The following is a 23,423-nucleotide window of genomic DNA, read 5'->3' as shown; positions in this document are numbered from 1 at the left end:
CTCTGAAGCAAAAAGGATGGCGTTTGCTGGCACCAGGTGTGCTTATATGCTCAGTTAATTGGCAATGCAGCACACCTGCGCAAGCTTACGCTGCCAATTCATTCTTTCATTGGCCCGTTCAATACTCTTTCAGACAAGCGGCTTCTGAACTGAATCCTCCCATACGTGGATTTAGAACATCAAATCCACTTATAGCACTGGAGTTCCCCAACCGAAGGGGAACATTTGTCATCATGTCAGTTGATTGTGGTTGAAGTGTTTCTGTGCTTTATTTCTCTTGTGAGACTCTTATTTTTACAGTTACAAACAAACAACTTTACAATCTAGAAAGTGAATCCATTAACAGTCATATAAGAGTTCAGGGTCAAATATCACGGACACAACACTAAATAACACAGCAGCAGATGCAGATATCAGATCAACACTCATGAGGCGTTTCTCTCTTCTGCTGTTTCCATATAAGGCCAGAATTCATCTGAAAAAGTAAGATCAGCACATTTTATGATGTTAAAGAAGATTAAGTGAACGGAAACAGGTTGTAGGAGGGTTCATATTAAATTAGATAAATATCTCAGCTAATTCTGGAGAATTTTCACACCTTTTCAGAGCTGCCATCTTGAGCTCTTTAGTGAACTGATGAAGAAAATGTTTCTCAAGTTAGTTTTGCTCTGTTTGTGTCGTCTGGTTGGTGAGTTCTTAATCTCTCTTATTACAGTTCTTTCAGCAACAGATTCAGTGTTTATTTGTTCTAATAGTTGATTAAAAAGCTCCATCATTAGCTTTAATTGTGATGTGATTCTTATCTGAAGTGAAAGTTTTCTGTGTGTAATGTTCAGATCAACTTCAGTTCCTGCAAATTAGAGTTTTATTCTGAATCAGCACAAAGATCTGATTATTAATCTACATATTATGTCAGTTTTGTTGTTTAAGCTGATGATCTTTTCTGTTAATATTGATTTAGCCCTGAATGAGCAGTGCATAGTCAGCCATCTTTATATCCTTCCTATAGCAGTATATATTATGGGCTCTATTTTACTGATCTAAGCGTGATGTCTACAGCTCATGATGCAGAAGCACTAAGGGTGTGTCGGAATTCACTTCTGGGATCTGGCTCTATGTGCTGGAGCATGATCTAAAAGTGTTGTCCTCATTCTCATAATGATTTGTCTGTGCGTTTTGAGCATGATGTGCATTAAACCCAAGGGCGTTGGTTTGCGTTTGACATTGGTGGGGACTGGTGAATACAAACCCCCCACACCCCCACCAAGAATAAATATTGTTTTATACTGTCAAGAAATATGGAGACCCAAGCGCAAGGGAGAAGATTAAAGGAATTTATTAAACAGAACCAAATCCACAATTCTGCTCTCCTTGGCAGTAAGTAAGTCACTCAAAAATATAGAAACACAGGCAGTCTGTAAACGACCCTCCTCTGGGTGGTGGACTGATCAAACGAAAGAGATCCTCTCAGTATAACAGTAGTAAGTTAGGACAGACCTCAGGGAGCCAAGCAGATGAGACCTCACTCGAGAGTGGACTGTGGGCAGAGCAGAGGTGAGCCAGAGCACAGATAACAGGATCAAACGTGGTGAAATAGACAATGCAAGACTTGACGAGACGTAGTGCAAAGTGCGAAACTATCTTGAACAGGGAACCGGTAACTCACGCAACAGTAGAACACAGAATCAATTAGCAAGCACAGAACGACGGAGAAGGAAAGACTAAATAGCTACAATAATCAGGGAGAACAGGTGAGAGGGATGGGGACGGGGAAACAAGCAAATTGATAACAGGTGAAACTGCATACAAATGATAATACACAAGAGGGAGACAGAGAAGTCACAAAAAACCAGACATATATATATATTGCTATTTATTATTTAACTGCTAATAAAATGTATTATGAAGTAATCCTCTCTTCTTACAATTTATTAAGTTCAATTAAATAGTCATGCACGTAGCCAAGGAGGGTCAGGTGGTTTGAAAAACCAAAAGTTGTATTATTGAATTTGAATTTGAACTTGAATTTATCTTATTATTTAAATGGTCAGTTTGTTATTTGCCTTTAGGCTTCAGTTTTTCATTAAAGTCAAGTTTTAACAGATTTCCCAAAGAAAATTAGGATAAAAAATTGTATTTTAAAAATAAGTATATTTACATATTTGAAGAGTTTAGATGCAAAAACCTCTAAATGCCATTTAATATTTTCTTCTAAAATTATAATTTATAAAACTTCTGTGTGTGGACTCAGTGATTTTACTTTTATAGTGACAAATACGTTCTTTTCATTGATTTAAAGTGAAATAACTGAACATAAATATACGAGGCTGAGAAAAATGCTCATTTTACATGGCATTTAGAGGTTTTGGCATCTGAACTCTTCATTTCTTTATTCTAAGAATTAAAAGTCCTAATTTGTAATTCAAAGTATTTTTATTATTTATAAAACTGTAATAAAATTTACAGTTAAAAAGTGTAAATAAAGCAATTTGACAAAATGGTAGGAAATAGTTTTGGTACATCAAAAAGTGAAGTTATAATAATAATCCAACAAGATTATCCAGCAAATATCAGTTCTTAATATGTCACTAAAATGTCATATTTATACCTCAATTAAACAGAAAATCAGGTGAATAACTGCAAAAAGGTTCAGTTTTTCAGAAAACAAATAACCCCTTTCAAGAAAACTGACCACAGGCCTGGAAGTGTCATGTTAAAATAATGTTTATTAACTGATAAAGAGAGAGTTTAATAAAGACTTTCGTTCATTTTTCGTACAAATTAAATATGTCTCATAGTATTATTAAAAGATGGAGCACAGGCTGTAGTTTTTCTGACGAACTGTTTCAACCGAAATTGGAGATGTTACTCTAAGAGTGTCACGGTCGGTGAGGGGAAAAGGAGCGAGGACTCAAGTGCAAAGAAATAATGGGTATTTATTGATAAAAAATAAAAAACAAAACAGCAAAACAAACTACCCCGGGGGGGAAAATATCAATAAAACAAATAAACAAACAAACAAACTAGACTGGGCAGGCTGGCAAACTGGAGAACAGGAGACCAGGACAAGACAGGAAACGATGACAGCTGATGATGAACTGGCACAGAACAGAAAGCATGAGGGGATTATAAAGTAGAAGTAAATTGACACAAACAGGTGAACGTGAAAAACTAATAATGAGTTAACACGGAGGGTGGGACTGGACAATAGACAGGAGAGCGCATGACAAAGACAAGACAAGCCATGCGCTCACATAAAACAGGACAAGAACATGCAGCCAATGAGAGAACTCAATAATCGCATGTTCATGACAAGACAAGCACAACACTGAAGCACACGACAAAAGCACGTGACCACGATGTAAACACATAGCCACGTGCTTTGACAAGAGACGCAAGACACGAGCACACGATGAATGAAAACACTCACCGTGCGCTCACACACGCAGCATGCATGCTTCATCCCAGCGCCGACCAAAACCGAAACCAACTAGACTGAGACGCTGGGAATGAAACACCACGCTGCAGACAGACGAAAACACAAACACGAGTACAAGAGCGCACGTGTCCGAGGCACGCAGAGCCCGCGCGGCCGCATCAAGCAGGAGCGCGCACGCTCTGTGCACACCCACGAAGGCGCGCGCACACGGAGACACACAGAATGACAGAAACAAGTGCTCGACACGAGAAAACTTAAGCCAAGCACAACAATACAGGACTAGACAAGACTAGTGTCCGGATTCTGCCACCAAAACAAGAATTTACATGACCAGAGTGGCAGAACCCTGACAAAGAGATTAGGAGAACTGGCATGGTCATATCCGTGTACATGTAGGTGTTTATTCTGCAGGTAGTCTTCAGGGAACATTGTTCACAGACTATATCAGTCTGATTTAACGTTAGACTGACCGTAAAAGTGGTGAAAAACACTCGCAATAGCAGCATTATCATGATGGACTCATTCAGTAGCGAACTTGAGTTCATGTGACTTACACTCTTCGTTGAAAAAAGCTCTTTATGTGCACCGTTTTTTGCTACCTCCATCCTCACCTGTGCATGTCACACACCTCACACACATGGGGAAATTCCCCCCGCGCAGTTGTTTTGGCGCTGCTTGTATCTGAAAGCAGCCTCTCACATGACAGCAGGGAAAAGCACAGCCAATCACAATGTTCATATGTGTTTGGGGGCGGTGCGACTCGAGGAGAGAACGTGATTTATCCCTTCCGCCATGTCTAGGTTTATACTGACAGCGCGATGTTTTTAAGTGAATTAAATTATTGGTGGAGACGTTTCAGTAGTTGTTGGATATTGGTGGGGACACGTCCCACCCTAAATCTACGCCCCTGATTAACCCAGAGTCTCATCTCCCATTCCCTTCAAGAGTCAGTTTCATCACGCCATGGTCACTGACTCTTTCAAGGTCTGATTTACAAACATATGCAATCAATATATTTGCCAACCACTGATTGCGTTTTATATATCATATCAGCATTCTTTCTATACACATAGCACAGGGATGTCAAAGTCATTTCCTGGAGGGCCGCAGCCCTGCACAGTTTAGTTCCAACCCTAATTAAACACACCTGATCAAACTAAGTGAGTCCTTCAGGCTTGTTTAAAACCTACAGGTGAGTGTGTTGGAGCAGGGTTGGAACTAAACCGTGCAGGGCTGCTCCAGGAATTGAGTTAGACAACCCTGACATAGCAGGTACGTATTGGGCCATAGAAGAATGAAAAATGTACAGTGATTAGGATCGTCACGAAGCCCGTGTGCATAAGGCTACGCTAAAGTGTTTTAGCTCTTTCCTGTTAAATCTGGGAACTCTACACCTCTGCTTCAATGCTAATAATTCAAACTCGTTATGCAGAACATGATCAGGATCAGACATGATATTATTAGCTGATCTCATCAGGTTGTTCTAATAGACTGAGTCTTACAGCTTTTCTAGAGGTCGATCTACAATCTTAGAGCAGATTTTAATGGATTAAACAAGCTTGTTTTCAGCGTTCCTGACAGACTCCTACAGCAAATAGAGTCACAGTATTGAATCAAACTCATTATCACAGACCTGAAGAACAGCAGAGGAATCTCCTCTCTTACTCTGAATGACCTGAGATGATGAAGAAAGTGGATTCACTGATATAGAAATAACTGAAGATCTGTTATTAGAGATTACATTCAATCAAATTAATATGAAGATCAAAAACTGAACAACATCATCATCATTACCTTCAGAATAATATTCACTGCTCATCTGAATGATCAAAAGTGTTTTAGAGACGACTTTACCAAGCCAACATCCTGTGATTTAACACTTTAATCTGACAAACTCTGTTCTGCAGGTGGATTTGATGATTATTATTATTATCAAGTGCAGGAGGGAAATTCGGTCACTTTGAGCTCTGAACTCTCTGAACTGAAGAATGATGAGCAGATTCAGTGGTGGTTTGGAGATGAAGGCACTTTAATAGCAGAAATCAATGTAACAGCAAACAGATTCTCTGTATTTGATGGTGTTCTTGATGGGAGATTCAGAGACAGACTGAAACTGGACAAGAAAACTGGATCTCTGATCATCACAGACACCAGAACTAAAGATGATGGATATTATGAACTACAGACCAACCAGATGAGCAGTATTTTCCGTCTTGTAGTCTCTTGTAAGTTGAAGATTTGTTTCACCTGCTTAATTTTTAATCACCAAGTACAATATTAAATGTTTAAATGTTAAATGTTGCATTGGTGTGTCTCTTCTGTTGTTTTATTATATTCATTTTAAAGTCCAATTCAATTCAAAACTAACCATATTGATTTTGTTCGCTCACATTGCTAGTTGTGTGGTGAACAATTCTTCAGTGCATGTCAATAATAAAAAGAATAGTCTGGCCTTCTAATCTTCAACTGAAATCTGAGAATGCACTTCCTGTTTTTTTTTTTTTCAGTTAAATTCTCAGATTAGGTCTGTCTGAGGTATTGGGCGTGGCTAACATGCTTAACCACGCCCCTTCAGCTGTCAGTTTTGACAACAAACTGTAATGGTGAGCAGGAGGAGTCTGTTAGGTCGTGATAACTCTCCCCAAACCCTTTTCCCCATCTTTCTGACTGAAATGCCTACTTTACTACATCCAATCAGCTCGCAGTAGAAGAAAAAAACCCACACCCCTTTTTTTGTCATTTAATATTCCGTTTCTCAAGGAACTGCATCACAATATGAACAATAAATGATCACAGCTTTCAGTTTAAGTCTTACTATGTGAATGTTGATATTTGTTCTCTTTGTGTGTTGGGTGATGAAGATGAAATGCGAGTGTGGGCCGAACAGTCAGTCACTCTGAGCTCTGGTGTCTCTGAACTGAAGAATGATGATCAGATTCAGTGGAGGTTTGGAAATGGAGACACTTTAATAGCAGAAATCACTAAACAGACCAACAGATTCTCTGTATTTGATGATGTTCTTGATGGGAGATTCAGAGACAGACTGAAACTGGACAAGAAAACTGGATCTCTGACCATCACAAACACCAGAACTGAACATGCTGGAGTTTATAAACTACAGACCAACACTGAAATCAACACTGTTAAACTTATTGCTGTCGGTGAGTTAAATATTAGTTTGATCTGATTTATATTTTAATCAGCACAAAGACACAGTTTTTAACCCAAACCTGCTTTTGTTTTTGTTGGTTTATTATATTAATTTCAAATGTAAATTTACTTTTGTAAATCATCAAATGGCCGTCTTAATCTGTGTCTGTTAATCATGATCTGTTTCTGTTTATTCTTTATGTGTTTGGTGATACAGGATTTAAAGTATTGTCTGTGAAAACAGGAAATTCAGTCACTCTGAGCTCTGGTGTCTCTGAACTGAAGAATGATGATCAGATTCAGTGGAGGTTTGGAGATAAAGACACTTTAATAGCAGAAATCAATAAACAGACCAACAGATTCTCTGTATTTGATGATGTTCTTGATGGGAGATTCAGAGACAGACTGAAACTGGACAATAAAACTGAATCTCTGACCATCACAGACACCAGAACTAGAGATGCTGGAGATTATAAACTACAGATCGACTATATTGATATTATTTTCCGTCTCACTGTCTGTGGTGAGTTACAAATGTTCTTCATCTGGTTCATTTTTTAATCACCAGCTGCAATTTTAATCCACACACATCTTTGCTATTTTGTGTATTTTTGTTGTATGATATTATAATTAACTTTCAGAAACAACAATAGAGCTTTAATGATCTTAATCTGGCAAAAACCCTGTTTCTGTTTGTGTGTTTGATGATGAAGATGAAATATCAGTGATGGAGGGAAATTCAGTCACTCTAAACCCTGATCTCACTGAACTGAAGAATAATTATTGGATTCAGTGGAAGTTTGGAAATAAAAACACTTTATTAGCAGAAATCACTAAACAGACCAACAGATTCTCTGTATTTGATGATGTTCTTGATGGGAGATTCAGAGACAGACTGAAACTGGACAATAAAACTGGATCTCTGACCATCACAGACACCAGAACTGAGCATGCTGGAGTTTATGAATTATCTATCAACTATAGGAAAATACAGAGTTTCATTCTCACTGTCGGTGAGTTTAATATTGGTTTCACAGGTTATATTTATTCAGAAACAGATCTACACTAATGGCTGATCAGGGGCGTTGCGAGGGGGGGGACTTTGGGGGCTTAAGCCCCTGATGTATTGTCAAAAGCCCCTGCTCTTTTGGAATATGTTGCACTTAAATAAAAATAGGTTGTATAACATTTATTTTGTTATCAAAGTTCTGACAATTACCACGTGTATATCACGCGTATTCTACCTAAAGCAGCGTTTGTGTCGGGTATTTAAAAAGTTAAATCTATTCAGCAGTACCTGTTTCTACCGGCAGGTGGGAGTGGCTCTGTTGTCACATGGTTTAAAAATATTCCGCCACTGCACATCATTCATTATTTTGAGCAGCTGAAGCTGATGAGGTAATAATACAACTGTTTCGCAAAACTGAATAGTTCTAGCTAAGTTACAGATGAAGCTTAATATTTGTTTTTACAGCAGAAAATGTGTGTAGTTTTGGTGAAATAACATAACTGTATCAATAAAATGTGCTGCACATTAATGTAAATACATGCGAATTAGTCAGAAAAATGTAAATTGTACTTGCTTTCTAGATATTATATATATATATACATATAGACATCTTTATCTAGATATGATATAGCCAGTCACATCTATTTCTGTAATAGTTAAATCATAGTGAGTTCATGTATCTAGCATATTATTTTATGGCTATATTCTACAGTAACATGCTATGTCAGTTAGCAGCGGATTATAAATCGACTTTCTTATGAAAATATCTAATGCCCCCGGGCCCCCCTGTTTATTTTTTTAATACATTTCTAAACGTAATAGTTTTAATAGCTCATCTCTAATAACTGATTTATTTTCTCTTTGCCATGATGACAGTAAGTACTTTACTAGACATTTTTAAAGAAACTTCTATACAGCTTAAAGTGACATTTAAAGGCAGGTTAGGGTAATTTGGCAAGTCATTGTATAACGATAGTTTTTTATGCTGACTATCGGAAAATATATAGCTTAAAGGGGCTAATTATTTTAACTCTTAAATGGTTTTAAAAAATGTAAAACTGCTTTTATTCTAGCCTAAATAAAACAAATAAGACTTTCTCCAGAATAAAAATTATTATCAGACATACTGTGAAAATGTCCTTGCTCTGTTTCACATCATTTTAAAAATATTTAAAATAGGAAAAAAAATTAAAAGGGGGGCAAATAATTCTGACTTCATCTACATTTATTGTCACAGTCGCGTAAATGATCAGTTTAAGCCTTTTTTATGTTTATTTTCATTCAACTCCAGCAATAGCTGGATTCCTTCATCCATAATATTAGGGTTTTCCTGGAATATTCTGCAACTTTTGTGAGGCATATATGGAATTTCTGCTCAAGTGTGAATGAAACAGGCATTACATGCATTCATAGTGCTACAATGCCCACATCAACCTATTTTGAGGAAAACTAAAAATCTTCCTCTAAAGAAATTTGAAGTAAACACATTTCTAGCATTTAAATATTTATTTTTTGTACTATTTTTGATACAATTGTTTTTTAAAAAAAGCCCATTGAATATCAATATTTTGCGAGGTATTGAATTTAGAAATTCCAGTATCTTGACAACACTACACCTCAGTTAATCACTCTGTCCAAATAAACATGTGTGTAGCTTTGTATCACATTGGATAACAACTTGGTCTATAAAATAAATTATATTTTCAGATTTGAAAACATGCAGAAATTTTTATTTAAAAAAAACAAACAAAAACTGCAAATCAGGAGAGGAGATAGGAGGCTCATGGGGCATGATATGGCTCATAACAGAATAGTAAATAAGAAGTGGGTAATTTATAATTTTTTTTCCCTTTTTGGTGTTACAAGTCACAAAGCTTCACAATTTATTGTTATAGACTGTCAACTCAAAAAACATTTATATATCATTAAACCATCTCTAATCCTTTTATTAAAATTAGAGTTGATCAACTTATGAAACTGGGTTTTTTTTGGTTTGGTTGGGGGGGGGGTCTTTGGGGCCAGGCCCCTTATCTCTTTCGACCCTAGCAACGCCCCTGTGTCTGATCATTCAAAATGTTGTTTTCTGTCTTCTTCAGTCTCTTGATTTCTCCTCATTTCTCTTTATTCTCTGGTGTTTTCAGCTCTGCCTGTTCCTGTCCTCATCCTCAACTCTTCTCAATGTTCTTCATCCTCATCTTCATCAGTGCAGTATTGTTCAGTGCTGTGTTCAGTGGTGAATGTGAGCGCTGTGAGTCTCTCCTGGTACAAAGGAAACAGTTTATTGTCCAGCATCAGTGTGTCTGATCTCAGCATCAGTCTCTCTCTACCTCTGGAGGTGGAATATCAGGAGAAAAACACCTACAGCTGTGTGATCAACAACACCATCAGCAACCAGACTCAACATCTGGACATCAGTCAACTCTGTCCCACATGTTCAGGTACAGCAGAGCTGATATTAGTGGATGGCAGTGCTGATATGAAGCTTTATTGACTGATCTGAGCTCAGTTTGATGTGTTTGTTCCTCAGGCTCTGTTCACTGCTGTGGTCCTACTGAAGCTGCGATCCGATTGGTCCTCTCTGCTCTGGTGGGCGTGGCTACTGTCATTATTGTGCTTTATGACATCAGATCCAGAAGAGCTGAACAAGATCAAGCACATATTCACGCATCACAAACCTGAATGATGATGTCAGAGAACTGCTTTCAGTCATTTCAGCTTCATTTATTTTGAAGATTTTAGATGAACCTGATGGTTCTGATGCAGCTCATGTGAGGGTTTGACAGAAATACAGCAGCAGACTTAAAATACAAAGCTTTGCTTTCATTTAGCTTAGTACAAAAAGCTTGATGTATCACATTTTTATATACAATGATATTTTTCATGTTTGTTTTGTAGTGTTACTATTTTACAGATTCAGTTTGATTTATTGTTTATATTTCTCTAAAATTAGACACAGATCTTACTTCACTGTGCATTTGTCAGATGTATTTGCTTGTCTTCATCAATAAAGTTTTCTCTCTCTAAATTTAAATTCAGCCTCTTTTTATACTTATAACAGTATTGTTATTATTGTTAAAACTTGAGTTGACCTTGGACATTTCCCCGTTTTACAGAGCGATCACACACACCCTGGAAAACCCAAGTCAGTACACTGTTGCAGGTTACAGCAGTCTAGTCCAGGTGCACCAGCAAGATGCGCAACAACCATTCATCCTCTTTTGAACTCTGATATGTCACCCATAATGTTGTGTGCATTACGATATTTTAAGCAAAACTAAAATTAAACCGTCACACTCTGCTCTTACTGGTGGAATGTGCATTCAATGAAGATTGACCACTAGGTTGATCACATTTAGCCATGAAACCTCCAACACTAAATTGGCCAGTGTTTTAATTTCATTTTCCATACAGTGGGTACAGAAAGTATTTAGATGCCCTTCTATTTTTCACTCCTTGTTATATTGCAGCCACTTGTTAAAATCATTCTCAAGCTCATTTTCTCCTTCATTAATGTACACACAGTACCCCATATTGACAGAAAAAACACAAAACTGATTTTGGCAGATTTATAAAAACCAGAAAAACTGAAATATCACACAGTCCTAAGTATTCGGACCCTTTGCTCAGTATTTAGTAGCAGCCCCCTTTTGATCTAATACAGTCATGAGTCTTTTTGGGAAAGATGCAACAAGTTTTTCCCACCCGGATTTGGGAATTCTCTGCCAGTTTTTGCAAATTGTCAGGTGGATGGTAAATGTCGGTAGACGGCCATTTTTAGGTCTCTCCAGAGATGCTTAATTGGGTTTGGCCCAGTCTGAGGTTCTGAGCACTCTGGAGAAACTTTTTGTCCAGGATATCCCTGTACTTGGCTGCATTCATCTTTCCCTCAATCGCAACTAGTTGTCCTGTTGTCTTGTCCCTGCTGTTGAAAATCACCCCCACAGCATGATGCTGCCACCACCACGCTTCACAGAGGGGACTGTATTGGACAGGTGATGAGCAGTGCTTGGTTTTCTCCCCATATATCGCTTAGAATTAAGGCCAAACAGTTCTATCTTTATCTCATCAAACCAGAGAGTCTTATTTCTGACCATATTGGAGTCCTTCAGGTTTTTTAATTTTAGAAAACTCCGTGTGGGTTTTCATGTGTTGGGTCCCGCTGCCTAAAGTCCCGAATGGTACAGGGGCTGCAGTGAGGGTTGACTTTCTACAACCTTCTCGCATCTCCTGACTGCATCTCTGGAGCTCAGCTGCAGTGATCTTTGGGTTCTTCTTTACCTCTCTCACCAAGGCTCTTCTCCCCCAATTGCTCAGTTTGGCTAGCTCTAGGAAAGCTTCTGGTCTTCCCAAATGTCTTATAGTTAAGGATTCTGGGGGGTCACTGTGATTCTAAGGAACCTTAAGTGCAGCAGAATTCTTTTGTAAACCGTCCAGATATGTGCCTTGGCACAATTCTGTCTCATGGCTCTTCAGGCAGTTCCTTTGACCTCATGATTCTCATTTGCTCTGACATGCATTGTGAGCTGTAAGGTCTTCTATAGACAGGTGTGTGGCTTTCCTAATCAAGTCCAATCAATGTAATCAAACACCGATGGACTTAAATAAAGGAGTAGAGGCATCTCAAGGCTGACCAAAAGAAATGGACAGCACCTGAGTTAAATACATGAGTGTCAAAGCAAAGGGTCTGATTACTTAGGACCATGTGATATTTCAGTTTTTCAGATTTTTCTTTAAATCTGCAAAAATGTCAGGGAATGATAGAATGATAGGCAATCAAATTTATAATGTTTGTGAAAGTTACTTCAAACGGTTAACTGTAAATTTAGCATTTTGCATTTGCTGTGAGATTTGGTCATTGATTGTGGAGTTTACACTTAAAACGCTTTAGTTTAAGCACATGAGTTCTGTTTTCTGGAGAAACAGAAAGTTAGCATAGCAATACCATAGCAAAGTTAGCACAGCAATGTTTTTCAGCAGTTTCCTTCTGCTAAAAATAACTCAGTTGATCCACAGGATGTTGAGGCAGAGTGGCCGACAAAATGCACTCAATGAAACGTATGACTCACGGTGAGGGGTAGTGTTAGGGGTGTTGTTAGGCGTGCACATTAAAAGCATTGCATGCAGGTCAACTTTCGACTTCACCTGGTCATCCAGACCCCTCTCACACTGAAATATAGCTCACCAGTGCATCTGTCAGTTCATCACTGAAGCCATTTTGAAGAGTTTGTCTTTTCATATCTGTGGACTGGAAGAGTTGTTGAAGATGTTTCACAGATTCTGCTTCTGTTTGGGTTTGTGGCGTCTGGTTGGTGAGTCGCAAACATTTTATGATCTCAGAGGTTTCTGTTCTGGTATAACATATAATAAATAAATGGTTTTCGTTATGGAGCTTCAAACAAGTGTTCATGACGTAACTGTTGATACTGTTGCTGTACATTCATGGATGTAGCTAAAATCTGGTATCATAGGTTTTAACCATTTATTTTGGTCCTAAATGTATGGGGTTAAGATCTTGAATCTACTGTTTAAAAGTTCAATCCACTGAACTTCAGTTCACTGAGCGTCCACTATATGAAAGGAAACCCTGCTTCACTTTTTTAATTATCAGGAAATGTTCTAGAAGTAAACTAATCTCTTGCACCTGGGGCGTCACTAGACCTCAGTAAAAATTGGCTGTGTGCCAGTAAATGCTTTGCGTTATGCTTCATATGCGTCTTGTGCTTTATAAGTGTCTGAATTAAGAGTGGTAATCCCAGAGTAAAAACATTATTCTCTATGTACAACAGAATCAGTACTTGTGAAAGCAGTGTAGTTTAATTGAAGACAAAACCCTGTTTTCTCTTTATACACTCCCTCTTGGTTCTATATATAGGAAGTGTGGGTTGTTCATTCGTATGCTGACGACAGACAAATAGTTTGAGTTACCTTTTGGCCTATTTGGCTGATGTTAAGGCAATGCTCACAAAATTTCCTGAGTTTCAATAAGAGTCAAACAGAAAAGATCATTTTTAGACCTTCTGATTCTGACATGGTCGCCCCTGAAGCTAAGCAGGGCTTTGCCCGGTCAGTACCTGGATGAGAGACCACATGGGAAAGCTAGGTTGCTGCTGGAAGTGGTGTGGTCCAAAGAGCATAGCCGGTTGCGGTGCGGAGCTCATGCAACAAGCCTGGGTAGGAACCACCCTCGTGCAGCCTGGCCAGCGCCTGCGCTTGGTAGCACTGGTAGGTGGCCATAGCATGCAAGGCAGAGGCAGATAACCTGCAGGATTTGGACAGGAGACAAGGTTGACCCCGCCATGAAGAGGCACTACTTGGACAAGGGTTGACCCCAATGGCATGTTTGATCTGTGGGATCGCCTTATACCCCCTGGCTGCACCGCCATCAAAGTGGTAAGGGCGGAGGCGCACGCAGATCGGGCAAAGAAAGGTGCAATCCAAGACTGCGTTAGCCTACTGTGCACCTCTGGGAAGAAGAGGATGGGAGGCTTAGAAGGCCTTCTTGTTATCCTCCACGTATCTGCCACCATCTAGCATGTCTGGCCGTGGGGCTGAGGGGATAAACCATTTCCAAACCCACAGCCAAAGCAGCCTGGGAAAGCACGGCTGACATGTCTGCTTTGGAATCCAACAAAGCACTCTCCATCCCGGAGGGGTCGAAGCAGGTCCAGATCCACATCAGACAATTAAAGCCTACCCTCCGATGCAGCAGTGGATGTCTGGTCCCCGGTGTCATTGAGCAAAAGGGCTATCATCTGGTTAGATGTTTTTTTCCTCCGCTAAAATCTTGGATGGAACGCATGGAGGAGCGGGAGGTCCGCGAGCCCTAGGGCGATGGACCTTTTGATCTGCCCGAGTGCCTGCCACAGTACAACTGGGATGGGTCGCCCGTTTACAAGAGCGAGCTGCGATCTTAACTGCACAACAGACATACCATCGCAGTGACAACATGGACGACCCACGAGCACCGTATTACCTTGCTGGACCCCCAGAAATGAAACGCAGTGCTCGTGCCCATCAAAAAGCACCCAGTGGGCTTCACTTCTTTTTTTAAATGTTTAATGGAATAAATGCAGAGGTGGTGGAATCCAAACTTTAGAGCACTCATTCTAGACAGACAGACTAAAAGGTGGGGGTGGGGGGATGGGGGGGTGAGGAGTTAGGACGATTCTAAGGGTCCATACATTTAGGGGGGCCCTAGAGACATTATGTTTTTTTTAAGCCAACATCATGTGATTTAAAGCTTTAATCTGACAAACTCTGTTCTGCAGGTGGACTTGATTATTATTATTATCAAGTGTTGGAGGGAAAATCAGTCACTCTGAGCTCTGATCTCACTGAACTGAAGAATGATGAGCAGATTCACTGGTGGATTGGAAATAAAGACACTGTAATAGCAGAAATCAATGTAACGGCGAACAGATTCTCTGTATTTGATGATGTTCTTGATGGGAGATTCAGAGACAGACTGAAACTGGACAATAAAACTGGATCTCTGACCATCACAAACACCAGATCCGAAGATGCTGGAGTTTATGAACTACAGACCAATCAGATCAGCAGGGCAGTCATTCTTAAAGTCTCTGGTGAGTTGAATATTTGTTTCACCGGTTTCATTTTTTAATCACCAAATACAATGTTAATCCACATTAAATGTTACATTGGTGTGTCTCTTCTGTTGTTTTATTATATTCATTTTAAATATGACATTTAGACTGTAAAGCCTTTTTGAATGTTGATATTTGTTTTCTTTGTGTGTGTTTGGTGATGAAGATGAAATGCGAGTGTGGGCAGAACAGTCAGTCACTCTGAGCTCTGGTGTCTCTGAACTGAAGAATGATGATCAGATTCAGTGGAGGTTTGGAAATGAAGACATTTTAATAGCAGAAATCAATAAACAGACCAACAGATTCTCTGTATTTGATGATGTTCTTGGTGGGAGATTCAGAGACAGACTGAAACTGGACAAGAAAACTGGATCTCTGACCATCACAGACACCACTGTTGAACATGCTGGAGTTTATAAACTACAGACCAACAATGAAATCAACACTGTTAAACAGACGGTTAGGGGTGAGTTAAATATGAGTTTGATATATGTTCTAATAAGCACAAAGACACAATTACTAATCCAAACGTCCTTTATTTGTGTAGATTTATGATATTAATGGTGCAGTAGGAGCTCTGAGATAATGCTAACTTTACCATACTGGCATTAAAGCATTGATGCCCCCTGGCGTCCAAAGCCAAGCCCCCTGAAGTCATAGGCACCATATCGATAATAGAATAGAAAAAAAAAAACAATTAGAAGTAAATGAAGGGTCAAATAATTGCCAAAAGGGAGATATAGGAAGGGGCAGAGGATCCTGATGAAGAGAGAGAGAAAAGATTTTTTTCCTTTTAGCCGGGGTTGGGGGGGGGTTGGTATGTAATGACTCCTGTGGGAGTTGAATCTCGGAGTGACCCCTGCCGGAGTTAGAGTCATGGGGTGGGGGGTGGAGGGGACTATTGCTGAAGGGGTGACTGTAAAGGAGTGGCCAGGAATGGGCTTGGTGTGACTTCTATGGGAGTCAAAGTTGCTGAGAGGTGAGTGGTGGGAAAGCAGAGCATAACGGCACAGCGGGAACAAGCTAGAAAAGAGAGTCGGGAAAAAAAATATCGAAGGGGCTCCAACATAGAGGGGTAGTGAGACATAGACAGGGTCATGTTCGAGCACTTAAACTCCAGTCAGCTGCTGAGGACGAGCTGGGCTTCCATTAGGTGGTATTGGCTGAGGCAAATGCAGGCTTTAAAAAGCATCAGAGGACCGGTGTCTGAGGGACTAAGTTTGCTGTTAGGAAAGCCCATTGTGGGCTGCTGTGGTGCCTGCGCCTATCCTAAATGAATGGCTAGAGAATGGTTCAGGGGGGGAAGCCTGACAGGTGGAAGACTTCTTTTAAGTGTTTTTGGAACCAAAAGCGTGTTACTGGACCATTAGCATCATCAGTAAAAAAACTGAAGCAAGGGGGTTGGACTCCTGGGATCTCCTTAGGTGTAGAAATGCTTGGAAGGGTTGGAAAGGGCGTGTGGAGAAGGGGATGTTGAAAACGTAAAAGAAATTCCCTTTGCATTTTTGATCTGTTTTGCTTCGCTTGACGTGAAAAATAAGGGTTTCTTTATCCTGAAAAGTTAGATCAGATATTGTGCTGAAGACAAAACTATCAAATAACTACCCTAATCTGTCTCTGTTGATCAAAATCTGTTTCTTCTCTGTGTTTGATGATACAGCATTTAAAGAAGTGTCTGTGACAATGGGAAATTCAGTCACTCTGAGCTCTGGTGTTACTGAAATGATGGATGATGATCAGATTCAGTGGAAGTTTGGAGAAGACTGGTGGTTTAGTTCTGAATACACTTTAATAGCAGAAGTCAATATAACGCAAATTAAATTCTCTGTATTTGATAAAGTTCTTTTTGGGAGATTTAGCGACAGACTGAAACTGGACATTAAAACCGGATCTCTGACCATCACAAACACTACTGTTGAATATAAAGGAGATTATAAACTACAGACCAACTATATTGATTTTACTTTTCGTCTCATCGTCTGTGGTGAGTTATAAATGTACTTCATCTGGTTTCTTTTTTAATCACCTGGGGCCTCATGTATCAACACTGCGTACGCACAAAAACTTTGCGTACGCCAGATTTCACGCTCGGAATCGCTCACGTTTGGATTTACTTACGATGAAATGAACATGGGAATGTGCGCAGCTCCACGCCAACTTCATGGCTGGCGTACGCACATTTTTTGTGCGTGTCTGTTTTATTTCCATTGGCGACTCCTAGAGGCAGTTGTGTTAAATTGCTCTCTACAAAGTGTCTTCTCAGCTGTATGAGAAGTGTTCATCCCCATGTCTAGTATATAAGGTGTCTGTACCATACAGTAGACCATCCAAACATTAAAGCGCAATTTGCAGCGGTCGCCAGTTTTCCCAATGTAATCTGAGCTATCTACTGCACACATTGCTATAAAGGCACCATCTGAGGATGAATTTGCATTCATGAATCAGAAACGTTTCCATGCAATAAATGTGCAAATAAAATATGATGCACAGAATTATTAATGATTCCCTCTTGTCTTCCTCATGATGATGAAGAGTATAGGCAAAATCTGATATGTAGCGGGGGAAAAAAAGAGAAAGTTCATCAGACGCTGGATTCGAACATTTAACTACCTGCACCACTCAAGCTGTTAAAGCCACTACAAAATTTGACACCTTTACATTACTCACTATTTCTTTTTTAAATCCACTACGTGCGATGTTCAGATCCAACTGTGTTACCCGCATCAGCTAAACTCTCCCACTCTATTTATTTCTTTTGTTATTAATTCCGGAGGACAAACTTGCAAATAACACCGCTTTTCTCCGGTCTACCTCCGAAAGCAGCACCACCAATTCACATTCTGTTCAAAGTTTCTCTTTTTGCTTGCTTTTGCCGTTGCTTTTTCGTTGGGTTTTGCCAAAGTAGAGTCATTTGCATATTCATAAGGGGGAGTAGCCAGGGAGGGGTTTTGCACTCGTGCATGTTGCGCTCAGTTTCACGTTCATTCAGATGTACAAAGAATATGCGTGTGATTCGGCGTACGCAGTGTTTCATACATCTGAATATTTTCTGCGTACGCACATTTACAGCTTTGTGCGTACGCAATGTTTTAGTAAGATTTCCATGCAAGTCTTCGTACATGAGGCCCCAGGTGTCATTTTAATCCACACACTTTTATTTGACTGTTTTGTGTATTTTCTGTTTTATGATATTGAAATCAACTTTCTAACACAACAATAGAGCTTTAATGATCTTAATCTGACAAAAAAAAATCTTTTTTTTTCTGTGTTTGTAATAAAGATGAAATATTAGTGATGGAGGGAGATTCAGTCACTCTGAACTCTGATCTCACAAAATTGAACAAATATGATCAGATTGAGTGGAGGTTTGGAGATGAAGACACTTTAATAGCTGAAATCTATAAACAGAACAACAGATTCTCTGTATTTGATGATGTTCTTGATGGGAGATTCAGAGACAGACTGAAACTGGACAATAAAACTGGATCTTTGACCATCACAGACACCAGAACTGAACATGCTGGAGTTTATGAATTACGATTTGACTATGTAAGAAAAAGGAGTTTCATTCTCACTGTCGGTGAGTTTAATATTGGTTTTACATGTTTTAATTATTTCAGCATAGACACAGATCAACAGAAACATTTTTTTAAACAATACTGTGTTACATTTTAAAAATGCAGATTAAAAAAGTTTCAACTCTGTCCCACATGTTCAGGTACAGCAGAGCTGATATTAGTGGATGGCAGTGCTGATATGAATCTTTATTGACTGATCTGAGCTCAGTTTGATGTGTTTGTTCCTCAGGCTCTGTTCACTGCTGTGGTCCTACTGAAGCTGTGATCCGATTGGTCCTCTCTGCTCTGGTGGGCATGGCTACTGTGATTATTGTGCTTTATGACATCAGATCCAGAAGAGCTGAACAAGATCAAGCACATATTCACGCATCACAAACCTGAATGATGATGTCAGAGAACTGCTTTCAGTCATTTCAGCTTCATTTATTTTGAAGATTTTAGATGAACCTGATGGTTCTGATGCAGCTCATGTGAGGGTTTGACATAAATACAGCAGCAGACTTCAAATACAAAGCTTTGCTTTCATTTAGTTCAGTACAAAAAGCTTGATGTATAACATTTTTATATACAATGATATTTTTCATGTTTGTTTTGTAGTGTTACTATTTTACAGATTCAGTTTGATTTATTGTTTATATTTCTCTAAAAAACCGGCTCCACTCGCAGATTGTAAAACCTTGCAAATGTGTTGGGTGTCACCCAGCCCGCAGCTCTACAGATGTCTGTTAGAGAGGCGCCGCGTGCGCGCGCTCGAGAGGATGCGAAGCTCCGAGTGGAGTGCGCACGCACTCTCGGGGGACGCGGCTCATTGATAGCGAAAGAAAGGCATCCACAATCTAGTGGGAACTTATTTCGGTATGGCACTTCCCTGCTGCCGACCGCTATAACAGACGAAGAGCTGCTCAGATGATCTAAACTCTGAGTGTGGTCCGGATAATACACAAAACGCTAACTGGACAATAAAGAAGGGCTGGATCTGCCTCCTCCGAGGGCAGCGCTTGCAGGCTCACTACCTCGTATTAAAACGGAGTGGTAGGAACCTTGGGCACATATCGCGGACGGGGTCTCAGGATGTGAGAGAAAGCCAGCCCAATTACAGGCACGGGTCACTGACCGAAAAATGCCTCCGGGTCCCCGACCCTCTAATCGATATTAACGCGACCAGCAGAGCTGTCTTCAGGGACAGAAAGATACTGAGTCGAGGATCGAAGGGATCTGACGCGGCTTGTGTAGCGAGGGCGAGATCCTAAGAGGGCATGAGAGGGGGCGGGGTGGATTAATTCGCTTAGCGCCCCTGAGGAACCGGATGATGAGGTTATGCGTTCCCACGGTGCTGCCAGCCACCGCGTCATGAGAGCGGAGATGGCAACCACGTAACCTTGAGTGTGGAGGGCGACAGCCTGCTCTCCAGCTTCTCTCGGCATAAAGAAAGCACAATGCTGATCTGGCAAATAACGGGGGTCTTCTCTGCGAGAGACACACCATTCAGTGAATAGACTCCACTTTAGGGCATAGGCACGCTCGGGGAGGGGGCTCTAGCCCGAGCGACGGTATTAGCCACCGCAATCGGAGGTTACCTAAGTCTTCCTCGCGTCTAAGGACCTCCAAAGATTGGCGAGGGTGCCAGATGGTGCCCTGTCCCTGAGAGAGTAGGTGCTCTCTCGAAGGGACTGCCAGGGGAGGGCTATCGCGAGGGAGAGCTCTGACATCCAGGTCCGGTTGAGCCAGAGGGGCGCAACCAGCAACCTGTTCCTCGTCCTCCCTGACCTTGCACAGTAACTGCGCAAGCAGGCTCACTGGGGGAAACGCGTATTTGCGCATGCCCCGAGGCCAGCTGTAAGCCAGTGCATCCGTTCCGAGAGAGCACTCGGTCAGGGAAAGAACAACTGGCAATGAGCGATCTCGGGGGAAGCAACAGATCGATCTGGGCTTCCCCGAATCGTGCCTATATCAGCTGAACAGACTCGGGGTGCAGTCTCCATTCTCCAGGACGTAAGGCTGCCGTGAGAGCGCATTGGCTGCACGGTTGAGCTTGCCTGAATATGAATGGCGTGCAGCGATTTCAGTCGCAGATGACTCCGGAGGAGTAGACGGCGGGCGAGCTGAGACATGCGGCGAGAGCGCATACCCCCCATACGGCTGATATACGCCACCGCCGCCGTACTGTCCGTCCTGACCAGCACGTGTTGCCGCTCCAGCACCGGAAAAAAATGGTGGAGAGCGAGGAACACTGCCAACAGCTCCAGGCGATATGCCAATGCAACTGGGTACCTTTCCACAGGTCCGCAGCCGCATGTCCGCAACGCACAGCCCCCCAACCCGTGTTGGAAGCGTCTGCTGAAACGACAACAAGACTGGACGCCTGTTCTAGAGACACCCAGGCCTGTAGGAACAAGGGGTCGCTCCAAGGGCTGAGGGCGCGGCGACACTGCGCAGTAACAGAGACTCGGTGTGCGCGCGCGTGCCATGCGTGTCTGGGGACTCGATCGTGAAGCCAGTGCTGAAGTGGTCTCATATAGAGTAATCCGAGCGGCATGAAGCGGCTGCGGATGCCATATGCCCCAGGAGCCTCTGAAAAGTTTCAGTGGGACCACTATTTTACTGTCGAGCTCTCTCAGACAGTACAGCATCAGCTGAGCGCGCTTTCCGGAGAGGCGCGCTGCCTTGGTGACCGAGTCCAGCTCCAGCCCGAGAGAAGAGATCCTCTGCACGGGGGCGAGTTTGCTCTTTTCTCGGTTGACCTGAAACCCCAACAGGTGGAAGTGCCGGAGCACTTTGTCTCTGTGCATAATCAATTGCTCCGAGAGAGGGCAAAAATCAGCCAGTCGTCAAGAATTTAAGTATGCAGATGCCCGCGAGCTGAAGGGGCACTAAGGCACCCTCCGCGGGCTTGGTGAGGACCCGCGGAGACAGAGAGAGCCCGAAGGGGAGGGCTTTGTATTGCCAAGCTTGACCTTCAAACGCAACCGCAGAAACTGACGGTGGCGAGGAAGAGTGGAGACATGAAAATACGCGTCCATCAGGTCTAATGCTGCAGACCAACCCAGAGGATGAACGCACCGGAGGATGCGCTTCTGCGTGAGCATTCTGAACGGCAGCTTGTGCAGGCAGCGGTTCAAAACGCGCAGATCTAGGATTGGCCGTGACCCACCGCTCTTTTTGGGCACGATTAAGTGTGGGCTGTAAAACTCGCTCTCCATCTCGGCTGGAGGGAGCGGCTCGATTGCATCCTTCGCCAGGAGGACAGCAATCTCCTCTCGCAAGACAGGGGCGGACAGGGGGCTGACCCTGGTGAATACACACCCGTGACTTGGGGGGCCGTTTCGCGAACTGAATCGCATAGCCGAGTCTGATTGTGCATATGAGCCACCGCGAAGAGCTGGCCCGCGCTAACCAGGCAGGCAGAGCTCTCGCTAATGGACTCATCGCTACAATCGCTGACGTACCAGCAGTGGGGCAGCGCGGAGTGGGTGTGCTGATCCGGGAAGCGCGCGGGTCCCACGAAAAAGCTGGAGGTGAGATGTTTGCTCTCACTCCGCACCCGAGCTGCGCTTGGTAGCGCTGGTAGGTGGCTATCGCATGCAAGGCGGAAGCAGCCTGGCCCGCAGCTATGTAAGCTCTAGCTCCGAGGGAGGCAGATAACTTACAGGCTTTGGATGGGAGACGAGGCGGACCCCGCCAAGAAGAGACGCCGCGCGGATTTACCGCCATCGCGCACTCAACCTGAGGAATCGCCACATACCCCCTGGAGGTTCCACAGAAACAGAGCAGAAAAAAAATGCTTTTCAAGACCGCGTGAGCCTACTGTGCACCTCCGGGAAGAAGGGAACGCCCCTCTAGTCGAAGCAGCCCGGGAAAGCACCCAAAGAACGCCAGGCAAGGGAGAAACCCAGCTCGACCGTCTGCCGCTGCGTGTACACACTCTGGACCGGGAGAATGCTCTCGTTCGCTCAGAATCGCTGGTCACAGCAGGAGGAACCCTCATCGACTCGATCAGAAAGTCTCTGAAGCGAAAAGGATGGCGTTTGCTCGCTCCAGGTGTGCTTATATGCTGGGATAATTGGCAATGAAGTACACCTGTGCAAGCTTACGCTGCCAATTCATTGCTTTCATTGGCCCGTTCATTACTCTTTCAGACAAGCGGCTTCTGAACCGAATCCTCCCATTTCGTGGATTTCAATCAATCCACTCTATGGCACTGAAGTTCCCCAACCGAAGGGGAACTACAGGACGCTATCGGCTAATTGCTAATTAGCAAAAGTCAAACATGCTGTTATTAAAGGTAGGCACATATTTATTACATTAAAACTCTTCATGGCTGTTTTAAGATGTGGTCTAATAGGCACTGATCAGCACGCGGGTCTTGATGTTTCTGCTGGACATTTGTCATCATGTCAGTTGATTGTGGTTGAAGTGTTTCTGTATGTACTTTATTTCACTTGTTTATATGAGCCACTTATTTTTACAGTTAATAAAAAAAAAAAAAACTAATGACAACAACTTTACAATCAAGAAAGTAAATCAATTAACAGTCAAATAAGAGTTCAGGCTCAAATAACAAATACAACAATTCCTACACATTGCCACTAGCGACACCACTATAACCAGTTTCTGTCTGCTTAAACTAAAGTATAAAGTGTTGA

General features: G+C 41.9%; 2 protein-coding genes across 2 annotated transcripts; both read left to right on the top strand.

The window, feature by feature from the left end:
• Positions 1-540: 540 nt before the first annotated feature.
• Positions 541-10,630, top strand: si:ch73-256j6.5. The gene is made up of 7 exons (XM_073937032.1): positions 541-688; positions 5,347-5,664; positions 6,301-6,600; positions 6,807-7,112; positions 7,303-7,602; positions 9,740-10,036; positions 10,126-10,630. The coding sequence occupies exons 1-7, from the start codon at positions 637-639 to the stop codon at positions 10,275-10,277; spliced, it is 1,725 nt and encodes a 574-aa protein (XP_073793133.1). The 5' UTR covers positions 541-636; the 3' UTR covers positions 10,278-10,630.
• Positions 10,631-12,669: 2,039 nt separating this feature from the next.
• On the top strand, positions 12,670-23,250 carry LOC141380138 (uncharacterized). Its single transcript, XM_073937035.1, has 6 exons — positions 12,670-12,907; positions 14,867-15,181; positions 15,369-15,668; positions 16,863-17,186; positions 18,483-18,782; positions 19,010-23,250. The coding sequence occupies exons 1-6, from the start codon at positions 12,862-12,864 to the stop codon at positions 19,159-19,161; spliced, it is 1,437 nt and encodes a 478-aa protein (XP_073793136.1). The 5' UTR covers positions 12,670-12,861; the 3' UTR covers positions 19,162-23,250.
• Positions 23,251-23,423: the final 173 nt, after the last annotated feature.

Source organism: Danio rerio, chromosome 22 (genome assembly GCF_049306965.1).
Source record: "Danio rerio strain Tuebingen ecotype United States chromosome 22, GRCz12tu, whole genome shotgun sequence".
Classification (NCBI taxonomy): domain Eukaryota; kingdom Metazoa; phylum Chordata; class Actinopteri; order Cypriniformes; family Danionidae; genus Danio; species Danio rerio.
This window is presented reverse-complemented; position numbering and strand designations above follow the sequence as displayed.